The sequence below is a fragment of the Mandrillus leucophaeus genome, unplaced genomic scaffold (genome assembly GCF_000951045.1).
Source record: "Mandrillus leucophaeus isolate KB7577 unplaced genomic scaffold, Mleu.le_1.0 Scaffold83, whole genome shotgun sequence".
Taxonomy (NCBI): Eukaryota; Metazoa; Chordata; class Mammalia; order Primates; family Cercopithecidae; genus Mandrillus; species Mandrillus leucophaeus.
Genome location: NW_012109030.1, coordinates 492,945 through 507,707, shown reverse-complemented (window position 1 = coordinate 507,707; position 14,763 = coordinate 492,945). Strand labels below are relative to the sequence as shown.

The following is a 14,763-nucleotide window of genomic DNA, read 5'->3' as shown; positions in this document are numbered from 1 at the left end:
GGCTGGAGGGCTTGGTTGCACTGCCCTAAGGGGTACCGTCCATAGGCAGGCTAGACCCAGGCCTTTGCTGTCGAGCTCAAACACGTGAGCTCCCTGTGCTGGGGATTTGTCACCACAAGAAAGTCTGGTTGTATGCAAGCACTTAAGGTCAATGATCCTGTAGGGTCAAGGCTGGAGTGACCACGTTGTTGAAGCTGAAATTCTGAGGTTGCTGAAACTCAGAGGGAGCCTTTGGGGAGAGACGGGAATGGGTGGGAATAATCAGGGAGCAGGAGCAGAGCCTCAGGAAGTGGGAGTGGAGAATCCACCTCACTGCCTTGGCTTCCCACCTTCTCTGGGCTTCTCAGCCTCTCCTGTGTGGGGGGAGGTGTGAGCCTTCTCAGAGTAACCAGACTGTCACACGTGCCTGTCATCTTCATGTGGCTCAGATTGTGTTTCGGTGCCGCAACCAAGAGTGCAAGCCCAGGCAAGGAGAACCAGCAGGGCTGCCAGAGGGCTGAAGGGAAAACGTTCCAGCTTCCAAGATGGGGAAAGATTCATTCTAGAATCTCGTAGGTCAGTAAGATTAAGAGTAATTTTTGGAAAAATTCTAAATTAGACACTAAAAATAATTTGTCAACATGAAGCAAAGAAAGAGGTAATTATAATAAATGACACTTGCTTATTTATGGAGTCAGGCAAAACATTGGTTTCTCTTCGCGAGAGTATCAATAGAATGGTAGACTTGGGGGTTGCGGGAACACCCCCACAATCCCTGTGAGAGTAACAGGAAGTTGTGAGAGTGCCCCTGCGGTGTGTGGTGTTATGGCTGAGAGCATCGGTGAGGAGTCACAGTGCCTGCTAGAAAGCCTGCCTTGACACTTACAATCTTTCTGAATATGGACAACCTATATCTGTCTCACTTTTCTCACCTAACGAATGCGGATAATATTTCTTATAATACAGGGTTGCTGTGAGAATTATCTAGCAAATAATACATGCTGAATAGGTATTAGCTTTTATTACCTAGTAGTTTGAATAGTGCTATTCCAAAAGCACTTAATAACAGATCAATTTTAACCAAAAGAACCTGTTGCTTAAGAGTATTTGAAATAGATGCAATCTTGTTTGACATTTTTATCAATTATTTTTGAAGAAGTACTAGGTCAGTGGCCAATGAGTCTATATGCAAATGAATAATGCTCTGAAAAGGAATGAATGAAGATTTAGGGAGGTCATGATTCTCAGACAAAATCAAATCTGACTCATTAGGAACAATATCTCTGTTCAGATTTTTTAAAATTATATGAGCTAAGGCTATAAAGTCATAATAATTTGTGTAAAAGTGATATGGAGATTATAAATGTTGATATAGGCCAACATTATGACTTAGCTACAATAAACCCCATTTAACTTCAGCATACAACACCAGAAATATATGAACTGGATAATATAGTTCCAACCTACTTGGGCCTAGCCAGGTTTAGTTGAACTGTTGCATCCAATTCTGGGGCCACATTTAAAGAGGAACTGACATACAAGAGAACATGTAACCTAGTATGTCCCACACAGGCAAACTAGATGAGGACCAGTTAGGGAAATGAAGGATAAGGATTGGAGAAAAGAAGCCATCACTTACTCTGGTTTGTTACAGAGAGCCTCAGAATTCAGGGAGCTAGACTTCAGTCCACACTCACTCTCTCCTCTTCATGCCTCTTTGCACTGTCTGGTTCCTGCTCTCGCCACCCCACAAACACTGCTCTGACCAGAGTCACACTTATCTCCAAGGGACCCTTCTGAACCATGAGCTCTCTCGACTGCTCTTCCCTTGGCTCCCATGACACAATCACCTCTTTTTTTTTTTTTTTTTGAGACAGGGCCTCACTCCGTCACCCAGGCTGGAGTGCAATGGTGCGATCTCAGCTCACTGCAACCTCCGCCTTCCGGGTTCAAGTGATTCTCCTGCCTCAGCCTCCTGAGTAGCTGGGACTATAGGCGTATGCCACCACACCCAGCCACAACCACCTCTTAGTGTTCCTACTTCGTCTTCTCACTACACACATGCTCCCTGTTGACTTAGCAAATATCTGGGCTTCCTATACATCTCCGTGTTGATTTCTCCCAAATCTACCATTTCCATTTCTATATTCAATCACTCATTTGAAATTTCTTCTGCACGAAAACTCAGACTCAAAATAAAATGGAAGACTGAAATCAAGCTGTAAAATACAGCCAGAACTCTTCAGGTTGATTCCCCATGTTTGCATGGGTAAATGGTCTTACTCCTTTAAGCAAACGGTCCCTTCTCCCACTGCATATTTTATTTCTGGATCTGAAACATTTTGTTTTGCCCAGAGGGTGAAATAATAAAGGATGGATTTGGTTTCCAATGGAACCTTTACCAATCCATACCTCTCATCAAGCCGGGATAGTGCCTGACCAGCACCTATTGAGTCTTTTTATAGTTTCCATTTTATTAATTCAGACTAACTAAATTCTGGCTATAATAACAGTCATCCAATTGGGATTTGGGGAAGTCAGTTGAAAAAAACCCTGTAACTAGAGGAAGCGATTAAAATAATGGAAGCTAGATTTCTGTGTTTGTGAGTTTTCTCTCTGTTAATGGTTGGTTGTGTGTTAAAATTTCCATCATAGATCAGCTATTGCAGCTACTGCTCTGGTCTGGCCTCTTGGCTCGCAGAGATGGAAAACAATCTCCTCCCTCTGGCAACGGCGCCGTTTTTTGGAAGGCCTCTCTGAACTTCTGGTTCTCATTTTGTATTTTTGCTCTTTCACCATCAATGTTGCACAAGAGAAATGGCATGACCATAACATGACAGGCACGTCATCCATAAGGGGCTCTAATGAGCTACTCTGCAGTTGCTGGAACAAGCATTTTTTAATTTGAGTTTTTAAACACCTTTTTGTTACCATTCCATCCTCAAATGAGTTCAAAGAAGTGGAGTTCAGGTCCTGGAAATGTTTCATCTCATTTCCTCCCCACTCTTTCTGCCAAAGCCTCCTTTAAAGCCTAATTCAAAAGCATCCTCCTTTCTGTAGCTTTCTCCATTACACTTTACCAAATCATGATTATGGTGCCCAGCACACTGTTACACGTGCAACGCTCGGCAAGGTCATGAGTTCTAGTTCGGTTTGTGCTCAAATCTGTAGGATTGCACTGAATGTGTAGGAGGTCATACAAAAACGCCAGTTTGGAATTCAGTCTTTCTCATTAACTAGTAGCTATCATTCAACTGATACTAAAATATGGTTGTGATACTCATTTCAACTTGAACTGATTGAACTCCTGTAATGTCCCACCTGTATAATTAGTGACTGGGACAAAGTTAGTAGGAGACAGCACAGACCTTCAAGAAGCCCACAGTCCAGTAGGGAATCAGGATAGTCCTAACTGGTAAAAAGAGGTATGACCAACTGCTGTGTTCACGGTATAAACAACGGGCTTTGAAAGCAACTTTTCTGCTTTTTCTAAAACATGAACAAGGTCTCACTATGTGAAGAAATGGATACCTAATCTAGGTAAATGAAAGGAGATCAGTTGAGCTCCAGGTCAAGGAAGGTGGACTTTAAAACCATTGCCAAGTATGTGCTTGTAAGTTTGTTTTATGTTGTGTCATATTTTCTTAGAATACTGGTAAACAAAACTTTCTAATGGGTAAACGCTATGGCTAATATTTCTATAATATTGTACTTTTGTAGATGTAAAGCAAAATTTTTTCCCAAAAAATTATCTCTGAAAAACAAGGGAATCTCCTTATAGTTAGGACCTCACAGAGTCTCTCAAAGTGCAGAATGCTTTGTTTTCACAAACAAAAGTGCTATTTGGAAACTATATGTTAACCTCAAACAACCTCAACCAATGCTCATTTTCCTATAGAACTTGTAAAAACACAGTTAAAAACATATTACAAGAATGACATATTTTTTTTTTCTGGGAATATGACCCCAAAACTGCAAGCAATGGATGTTGAAGTCTTTGTAAGTAAGACTTCTAAAAATCACTGACCACCTTAAAAAGAACTACCTTAAGTCACCAGGCTGCTGGTAGGTGGGCGGGTGGGAAAAAAAATGTCCTGTTATCAGAGCAAGTACTTATCACTTCAGAAAGGGTATCTAGTGCAAACATTATACATGGAGTTTTTGAAGTACTAAATATTAACAATATAGACAGAAATAAAGATAATGTGTTAGAGGACCCAAAAAGTGATTTTACTGATGATGAAATGTAGATGCCAAAATAATCTCTCAATTTATAGCCCTAAAAGTTACATATGCAAGTTATCAAAAAAGCTTTTTAAAATAAAATTTCTTATTGCAGAAATAGCAGATCACCTTATATTCAAGGTTGCCTAATATTTAAGCAACATTTATTGCCTAAAATTGCATACAGACAGTTCAATAAAATGTTACTAGTGGTCATCATTATAACAATTGAAACTTCAATTTTACAAAAATAAAAATATACTGAAATGAACTTACATTTAAAAATAAAAACAATAATCAAAACCATGATACCTCATACTAGGCAAATGACATCTTAAATAAATCCAAGATACCTAAACATTTTCTGATCTCTTATACACATAGAACAAACATAAAAACAATCAACAAAAAATAGAGGTTATTACTCTCCTTCCATATAAGTTAAATAATATGAGGTCAATCTGTCCAGAAGTTACACTGAAACCTAAAAACACAGATAGTTCTCTGTATTCACAATTTAATACATTAAATATGAAATATACCTGTTCAAATACCATGGGTGGTTGGTGTGTTATAGATGCACGGGCAGAATTAGGGATTTGATTCCAAAAAGCATGATGGATTCTAACTTGATCTGAAAATGCAGTGATCAATTAAGCTTTATAATACATACCTCTAAATAATCTGTGGAGCAGTTTATGTGATATTCCAAGTCGAAAGCTAAAAATGTGTAGTTCACAGTGTTGCCTGTAGTTGCCCGGATGGTCCAGTTGCAATGCTGATTTTCAGAATAAGGATTTGGATACCCTATACTCTCTAAGATGCCATAGGTTTGATTGACTATTACCACATTCTCACATGCTGGAAAAAAAAATGACTGTTAAAAACTACTATTATATACATCATAATTGCTCCGAGATTTTCCTTTAAAAAAAAAAAGATAAAAATCATATATGTATGCACACACATATATAGGATGTGCATGTGTGTGTGTGTATATATATACACACAGACACACATATATATTTGGTGCAGTATTTTCATAGTGAAAGGATTTCCATTTAGAAGAAATGTGAAATAATACTGAAGTGAATTCAAACTAAAGAGTCATGAAAATTAAGTAGTCATATTAAAATAGGCATCGAATTCCCTTGAATTTGTGGAGAGCAGAATAACTTGATTCTATTCAGGGATCAGTCCGATTTGTTTGTTAGAGAAGCGCATTCAACGCTCTGTGCGGCTGCTTTTTTAATGTTAACATTTGGAAGGGACAGAAATTCTGACTTTTAAATTGAACATTTTAAAAACCCAAAATCTTATGTGAGTGCTAAAAACGAGTAACAACATGGCTTTGTTGAACATTCAAAAGTCTGCGTGAAATTCACAACAAAGGCTCCGTTCTTCCTCTAGTTAGTCATCAGGAAGTACCAAGCGAATAGACAAGAGTATAAAGGATTTAAAGAAGACATGAAAATGTGAAATTAAAAAAAAAAAAAAGCCTTCAATCCAATGGTGGCATTTTCTTGAGCTGAGTTTTCAACAAAACCAAACTAGATACCTCTAAGTATGTCTAATCCTGGGTGCCCAATTCAGCCGATCCTAATGACTTAAACAAGGAATATATTATCTCTATGATGTGCAATAAAAGAGAATGGGAAATAAACATTATAAGGAATGAGCTGTCTCTGAAAGTGGGGTTCATAGATGTATTCCTACTACAACATGCTTTCTGAAGATGGGTAGAACACCATTTATAACTTTGGTTTAAAAAAGCGTACATTTGTGGCTCTTCAAACTTTGCTTTGTTGGAGCAGGGAGAATACTTAAACCCATTCTGATTGAAAATCTTTAGGTCACAGCTTTGTACATAAAGAATTTCTAAAGAATAATCTTATTGTTTTAGAAGCCTGTGAGAAGTTACACCTATTAGGCAGATAGGGATCACGTGCCTCGATGACTGGGGCAACACAGGGCCCAGGAAAATACATTCCGGTAAACCACATGGGCTGCTCTCAGCACTCAGACCTTATACTATTTGTAAATCTCCAATTTCCCATGGCAAATTTTACAGATAATCTCACTAGTTTGCTCTGATTTTTCCTCTTATGTGCACTCATTTACACTTTCAGGGTTCTGAAATTATGAGAGAAAAGTAAAATATCTCAGAAATAAAAAGAAAAAAAGAAACCCTTAAACAATCTAATTATAACCAAGAAATAGATTAGCACAGCAGTAATAAAATTAGAGAAATGATTATATAGTAAAACAGATGTATCTCTGATAGAATTTGGGAAACCTTTTTATACACTAGTGATACATTTCTGAAGAAAAAAGCTATATATTAAAACTCAATATTCAAAATGATCTAAGATTCAGACTAATCCCCAGATGTAAATGAATGTGAATCTTAAAATTCATACATAATCAAGGTTAAATGTTATTACTCTTTCAATTAATTCAAGGGATATTGTGTATTCAGATAATAATTTTGTGACTTTTAATTCCATTTTCAGATAATTGCATAAAATTATGGATAAATTTTGATTCTGTGGGAAAAAGATAATTGTGTAAAATTATGGATAAATTTTGATTCAGTAGAATTATATTTCCAAAACCTAGACTTTACTTTGATAAAGTAAAAGTGTTTATCAAATAACAAATTCAAGAAAATACTGACAGTTTTTCTTGAATGTCCATTTTGGAACTAACTTCAAAAAGCATTTAATTCTAGAGATAGAATGCAGGTTTAGAGACCAGCTAATTTAATCTCCTTTTCTAAAAGAAGAAACTGTGGGACCACAAAGGAAAGTGATCTTCTCAAGGGTTAGGAGCCAGAACAAATCCCAGGCCCCTTGACATTTTGCTCAATGTTCCTTTAATTCCACCATGTTGCTATATGGGAAAAGTAGATTTAAAATGGCGTCTGTACAATAGCCAGATTTTTCTACTGTAAAGAACATGCTTATTCCATGCACGAATCACATGGACCACAGTTTTCCTTAATAAAATTAAGGTACCTTTTAAGGTAGAGAGTAGTGTGAAAGAATACTATGTACACTGGAATAATATAATGTACACTGCAAGATTGCAATGTGTGATGCAAATGAAAAGCTATTGGTCATTAGTCTGTTACACTGATCTTTCGTTGAACTGCAACTCTCTCGGCATATTAAATACTCTTTTAAGTTTCTATAGTTTGCCAGATGTTTTAGTTATATGAGATTAAATTTAATACATAAGTATTTCTCCCTCAAATGGAGTTAAATTTTTCACGTAAGAAACTAAGATGAAGTTCAATTGCTCACACCAATGCATTACACTTATTTCAGTTTGTTTCAAGAGTTTGAAGGCCCACTCTAGGCACTGAACAGCCAGTATACATACTTACTCTGCCGGTATTCACACTTACTCTGCCGGTATTTACACTTACTCTGCCAGTATTCACACTTACTCTGCCGGTATTCAGCCTCAAAGCCACGTCCTTGCTGACCTTCATCTGTCCTCAGTTTTATAAACATGCTGTCTCCACTAGAACGAATAAGAGGTGGTTTCTCATCCCCACAAAGCTGAGTTAGCAGATGAGAGCTGCCACTTGGGCCATCATATACCTTTAAGAAAACATTTTGAATGTTAGATGGCTGAGACTATCAACATTATGTAAAGGACTATAATCCAGAAGTGAGAAATATAATATATATATATATATTTACTATGTATATATATTATAAATATATGATATGTAATTATATATAAATATATAATATTATAAATATTAATTATATATTTATATTATAAATTTATTTAATACATATATTTATATATGTATTAAATATTTATATATAAACATAGATATGCATAAAATAAATATATATCTATATATAATAAATATATTTTTTGTTATATATATGACATCACAAAAGAATAGTCATGAAATAAAATAACTTTACAAATTATATTTATGTATTTATAAATTCAGGCCATAAACTCAGGCAATTAAGCTGTGGATATGTGCAGCAGTAATAAACGTGTGAGCCTACATTGAAGGCTGAAGATTGAAAATGAAAGCCTAATACACATTGTAATGCCACAGCTGATATCAATTGTCCTCCTTGTTTTTGATTCCATAGTTTATGATTCATGACATTTCAATACATTTTTATTTACCTTTTTAATCAATGAACAATGGTGAATTGCCGTACTGTGAAAAATCCTAGTTGAATGACTCAAATTATCTTCTCTACTTCATCAAAACTGTCTTCTAAATTGTGATTTTTCAGTGCATATGTGGAAATTACATAAATAATGATTATAATAAATCCCATAACCCCTTTCAGGAGATTTTCAGCATATCTTAATAGTCTATGGTCAATATATTTTAAATACTTAGTGTATCGAGCCATTCAATTCTTCGAAGATGGTCATTTTCACCAAATTTCTTGTATGTTTCTATTTTGTTTGAATTTTTATATGGATGTTCTGTTTAGATGCTCCCCTTTCTTGAATCTCCAAAATAAAAATAAGCACATTGTGTGTTGGGTGAGATGGGAGCAGGGAATGACACAATGGAAACATTATACATACAGCCAGGTAATCTAAAGTGCAGTTTGGATGATGCTCCAAGTGAAAGTCTTTGAATTCCAGTTCAAATGTGCTGCCATGGCTAGATTTCAACCACCAGTAGCATTCAGAGCTGTGGTAATAGGGCATCGGGTAGTTGGGAGATACGAACGTGCCACTTGAAGTGGTGAGATTACCCCCACAACCTAGAGGAGAAAGAAATGGAATGACACACACCCTTTTCCTTTTGGGGAAATTGAATCCTTTTGTCTGTATTAAACTGGTGCCACTCTGCTATCCTTTAAATCAAGTTATACAGCAAAACAGCATCATGAAAGAGTAGTTAGCCTACAAACCCAATTTCCTTTTTCTTTTTTTTTTGAGATGAAGTCTCACTGGGTCATCCAGGTTGACGTGCAACGGCATGATCTTGGATCACTGCAATTTCCACCTCCGAGGTTCCAGCGATTCTCCTGCCTCAGCCTCCCCAGTAGCTCAGATTACAGGCACCTGTCACCACGTCCGGCTAATTTTTGTATTTTTAGTAGAGATGGGGTTTCACTATGTTGGTGGCTGGTCTTGAACTCCTGACCTCAGGTGATCCCCCTGCCTCGGCCTCCCAAAGTGTTTGTGAGTACAGGAGTGAGCCACAGCACCCAGCCCCAATTTCCATTAATGCAATTTCCTTATTCTAACCAGGATTCTTATTTATTGATAAAAAGAAACTAGAACTTTCTCCCTTTGTCTATTAAAAAGAAATGGCTGCTATTAATTTTAAAATATTTGCAATACTGAAGTTTAAATACAGCTGGGCAAAATGGACAAGTGGTGAACAGAGCACGACAATCCTAGAATCAAGAAACCAATCAGATCGGCTTCTCCAGTAAGCTCTTGCTATTTACCTGTTGACGACCCATCCCAGTAAGCCGAGAATCCAGACCTCGTGTCTATTTGGTCACTCTGAAATTTTAACCATAGTTTGTTACTATGAGAGATGATTGTTGGGGGTAGATTTGAGCCACAGAATATTCCCAGCAATGGTGATTTTTCATAGCCTCCATCTCTGGCAGAATACAGAAATTAAAATGTATTGGGTTACTGAAAATATTACTGTATAAACATTTAACATAATTTGAACTTTGGGATTGCAAACATTAGCAGTTTATCAGATGAAGCAATTTCTCTCAAACACTACTCTTACTCTAAAAAACACAATTTTAACTTTTAAATTTTTTTAAATGGTATTTGAATGACTTCATAAAGAATGACCATTATTCATGGTTGGCATGGTGTTTTATATAACCAATTGCAAAGGGAGAGAATGTGTTTAATCTTCACCTTTCAAATAAAGCCTCTGGCAAATGTATCAGAGAAAACAGGATAAAGAAACTGTACTATTAACAATATAAACATACTGCTGTATTTCACAGAGAATCTTCCAATGTTTTCCTTCTGATTTGGAAATTTTTGAAATGTAATACATCATATTTGATATATTTAGCAAAATTCTGGAAATAATTTTTTCCTAAAAACCCTTGGTGACTTAAATCTAGTTTATAATCTGTAGCTTTTTCAAACAAACAACAAAAAAGGGATTTATTCAACGCCGAAGTACAGTGAGTAACTGCTATAAATTAAGAAAATTATGTCATTTTAGCATGATAGAGTCCAATTATGATTTATTATTTTAATACCTTACCTTGTATTATAGAATAGCATTTATTATAATACATAAGATTCCAGATTTTAAATCCCAAATAAAATATTTGATATAGACGCCCACCAGAATGATTAGCCTAATTTAACTCAAAGTAGTGGCATAGAGAGATAACAATATATAAGTGAACTTACTTTTACTGCAAATATAACTTTTAAAATACATTCTTTCAAAGTGACAATAAGAAAGAATAATGCCTTGTACTGAAATTCACAAGCCTAGACTTCTATTACCTGAACAGGAAAACTTTGTGAAAACTTTAAGACTGCTATCCTGCCATCATTTTATAATATAATTAGATTAAATGAACAGCAAACAGTCTAAAATTTACATCGATTTTACATAATTAAAGTAGGTATTCAACAGCAGCAAGTTACATCATTTCAGAGTAGTAGCACATCTGTTTCTTTGCCCAGATAAAATCTGGAGTTTATTTTCAAGTATTTCCAATAAAAGAATCACTTCAAAATAACCACTGAATCTTACGCAATTCCTGTATTTCTCCTAAGTCAGGCTCCAAATGACAAACTTTATTTCTTGCAAGAAAGTGCACAGCAGGGAGCTTTGCAGAGAATGACCATATTTTTTCCTTAATAGTCCTAGGAAAGATTATTAATGAGAATAAATAATGAAAAGATTATAATGAAATAAATAAAAGTGCTTACCTGATTTCCAGAAAATCTGTATAGTAGTTTCCACCAATGGCTTCCTCCAAGGAGAAGTTTGTGAAGTGCATTGCAATCTGTTGGCCAGTTCTCACTGTGATCCTATAAATGCATTCCCAGTTGTTGGGGTAATTATTGGGGAAGTTTGGAGAAGTTAATGTCCCAAAATCATCTGTGTAGTCTTGCAAACACGCTGTGAACAGAAACAGACCATACGAGAGAAAATAGAAAATACTGTTACATTTATAATACATCCAGTAATATGTATTTCATTAATTTGTGCCTATACTTGATTTTCAATAGGCCATTCTGGATGTGCAAATAAAGATTTCATTCTGAAACAGTTTTTGTAATCTTAAAGACAAAATAATTACCAACAGTAAATCTAAGCTGTGGAGTGGAAATTGTTACATATGTCTTGAGTAAACAACCCTTTAAATCTTGAAAGTGTTACTTTTTTCTAATCCTTGCAAATTACCATACACATTAAAAATTAGGATCCACTGCAGGAGGGCCTAGAAATAATTCAGTCTTGTCTTTCCATAAGCTTCCTTTAAAATGGTTTTCGCCAAAGCATGTATTTATGAGAAATGACAAAGCAGGTACCCCCACCATGGGGTGAACAATAGGGGCCCAGGCTCAAGGACCAGAGTGATCTTGAATGAAAAACCTCTCAAACACAGACAAGCTCTGCAGCCTTGGGAGAGTCACTGTACTTCTCTAAGCCTTAGTTCCCACATCTCTCAAATGAAGAGGGTTGCTACCTTTGAGTGTAGGTTTAAGAGTTAAAGATAATGCATTACAAGGGCTTGGCCCATTGATATGCGCTCAGTAAATGGTGGTCATTTACGTTATAAGGAAGACATTAGATCATTCATAAAACATTTAGGATAGTACCTGGACAATTTTGAAGTCCTAAATAAATATCTTCTTTAAAAACTTTTCTGGTTTAATAGTTTTAACATTACCTATTCAGTCGATTCTGTGTTTACTAACACCCACTCAATCTCCTATGCCCTCCAAATCGGAAACATTTTACAAATAAAATCTGGTTTGAATGCTTTTGTTTTTGTTTTTGTTTTGAGACAGAGTCTTGCTCTGTCACAAAGGCTGGAGTGCAGTGGCGGGATCTTGGCTCGCTGCAACCTCTGCCTCCTGAGTTCAAGCGATTCTCCTGTCTCAGCCTCCCCAGCATCTGGGACTACACGCATGCACCACCATGCCCAGCAAATACATGCATTTTTAATGTATTTCCAATTGCATCCAGCCATAACCTAAATCTAGGGTATAGGAGTAGACAGAGGTCTCCTACTGAAAGGTTTTGGATACAATAAACTATTGTGTTTCACTGTGAGTCAAAAAAATAATAATAATATGAATAATAATAAGGATGTTTCGTTATGCTGTTTCCCTAGTTGCTGCTATATAATCATACTCAGAAAAGAAGAATCACTGGTATTGAAAACATAGAGATGCATAGAACGTATTATAGGTTCTACCATCTGTGTATAGCCCTCAAAGTAATGGGCATTCGCCAGATATTTGATTTTACTCTATTTTAAACAGCAAGCTATCAAGGCTTTACTGTATTGAAGGAATTCACAGTGACATTTAACACCAAAGATTATGTTTAACTCCAAAAGTATAGAAAAGTATGCTTTTCTGTAGTCTGCCAAAAAATTTCCACAAGTGGAAAGGAAGGCAGAGAGGAAGGGAATAAGAGAGACAGAAGGGAGACAACAGGAAAGGTAGAAAAGAGGGATAAAGAGAGCAGGAGGAGTATAGCATTGGTCTATTAATATTTCAGACCCACTAATGAAAATTACTAAGCTAAAAAAAGGACATCAAATGAAAGCAGTGACCCAGTATCCCTGAGTTGACAGAACAGACAGACTCATTGACCCACACACAGAGAGCTTTAGCCAGTAAATCAAATATTTAGAGGAAATTATCTGTTCATTCGCTTGTTCTTAAAGAGACAATGCTCCTTGCTCACTCACTGTACTCCCAGAGGGGAAATACAATTGTCTTGCATATCTCTAATGCAACTTGTCTGTGGGAGAATGTTAAGTGTGATCAGGTTCTCAGGTAGTGGAACCTGAATTAAAGATATTTTGGGGCAATAACGATGAGTAGTCTCCCTTCATCTTGCTTACATGCATGTGATTATTCTGGAACAACTGGTGGGAGTCTGTTAATCTTTACTGAAATTTTGATTTACTCACCAAGTTTCTTTTCTGTTGCTGGAACAAAAGTAAACTACAGTTCCTGATGCATTCCAATGATATTTATACCATTCACTTTGTCTGAAATGCTTTACCCTTTACCTAACCCGCTGCCCCACAACCCCTGCCAATACACGGTTTAACATATACACTCTTACCCATCATTTAAGGTTGGCTGAGACCTTTCCCAACCAAGCAGAACTAATTTATCTCGCATAATAAAATTGTATGTAAATAGCAATTTGAGTCCCAGACATATTTTGTAATTGTTTTTATGTAAGTATATTTACCTTACTAAACCTTGGGATATGAATAAGACCTTATTAACCATTATTTACTATCACTGTAGTACCTGGCCCAGATGAGGTCCTAGTAAGTAGTTGTTGCAATATTATTACATGACGTGTTGGAAACAAAGGGGACTGGTACATGCATCTAAGTTCCTCTCCCTACTCCATTCAGTTCTTCTCTTTCAAGCTACCCCTATACCCCAATCCTATGAATCCCTCTATTTTTCTCACCTCATTTTTCCTCTCTCTCTCCTTCCTATACTCTATCCTGGTTGGCTGAGGTTCTTTAATATTTTTTTGCTTCCAACTATGACAAGCAACTGTACTAAACTAGCTCCTCTCCTTAAGAACTGTAAAACTGAACAAAATACTGGACAATCTGCAGTACAAGATTGTGATTCTTGACAGAAAGGAAACTCATGATGTATGACTCTTGATTTCCTTGGTTTTCTACCTATGCAGAATTTCCTGACCACAGAAGGGAGCTGAATCCCATGTAGTGAATGACAGTCCTACTGAGCTAATGATGCGAAGATTAGGATTGCCAAAGCAGCTGGAACTGTAAGGAAATTCTCCAGAGAAGAAGTATATAGAGAGGAAAGCCAGGCATCTGAGCAGGGCTTCCCATGGATTCTTAGCTAAGCGTGGGCTGAGAATACATAAGGTGAGACTTCAAAAAGCATGTCAGACAGGAGCTGCTACTAGGCTGAAAGCAGAAACAAGATCATTTAGAGTTCTCTCCCATTCCAGAATGGGGATACCTCCTTAACACCTCAGGCATTCATATGAGACACCTAAAAGGCCATATCTTACAAGTGAAGACCATGGCCAAGAGTAGGGCTCTCTAGAACTTCCCTACCACAGGATGAGTCTTAACAAGACCTGCAGGAATCACAGAAGTTGGAGGCTGAGACCTACCAAGTTAGAGGGGCTCAAGAAACAGGGATGTTCACAAATATTCTTTATCAAATAAAGATATAAACCTACGCAGATACAAAGCAATCAGCTAGATATCAAACTAGTTTCAGAGGAGGAGAGAATACAGAGTGTCTACAACACATAATTTACCCTCATGATATGGGACACCCATATCATGCCCCAACCTA

The 14,763-nt window shown here is 36.6% G+C and overlaps 1 protein-coding gene across 1 annotated transcript in view; it reads right to left on the bottom strand.

Moving 5' to 3' along the window:
* Positions 1 to 14,763, bottom strand: part of CUBN (cubilin (intrinsic factor-cobalamin receptor)) — a 347,579-nt gene that overhangs the window by 238,879 nt on the left and 93,937 nt on the right. The window contains exons 23-27 of the mRNA XM_011968102.1: positions 11,143 to 11,335; positions 9,663 to 9,823; positions 8,785 to 8,966; positions 7,655 to 7,811; positions 4,877 to 5,064 (exon numbers count right to left, since the gene is read on the bottom strand). Of these exons, the coding sequence (XP_011823492.1) occupies positions 4,877 to 5,064; positions 7,655 to 7,811; positions 8,785 to 8,966; positions 9,663 to 9,823; positions 11,143 to 11,335 (881 nt within the window). The remainder of the gene's footprint in view (positions 1 to 4,876; positions 5,065 to 7,654; positions 7,812 to 8,784; positions 8,967 to 9,662; positions 9,824 to 11,142; positions 11,336 to 14,763) is intronic.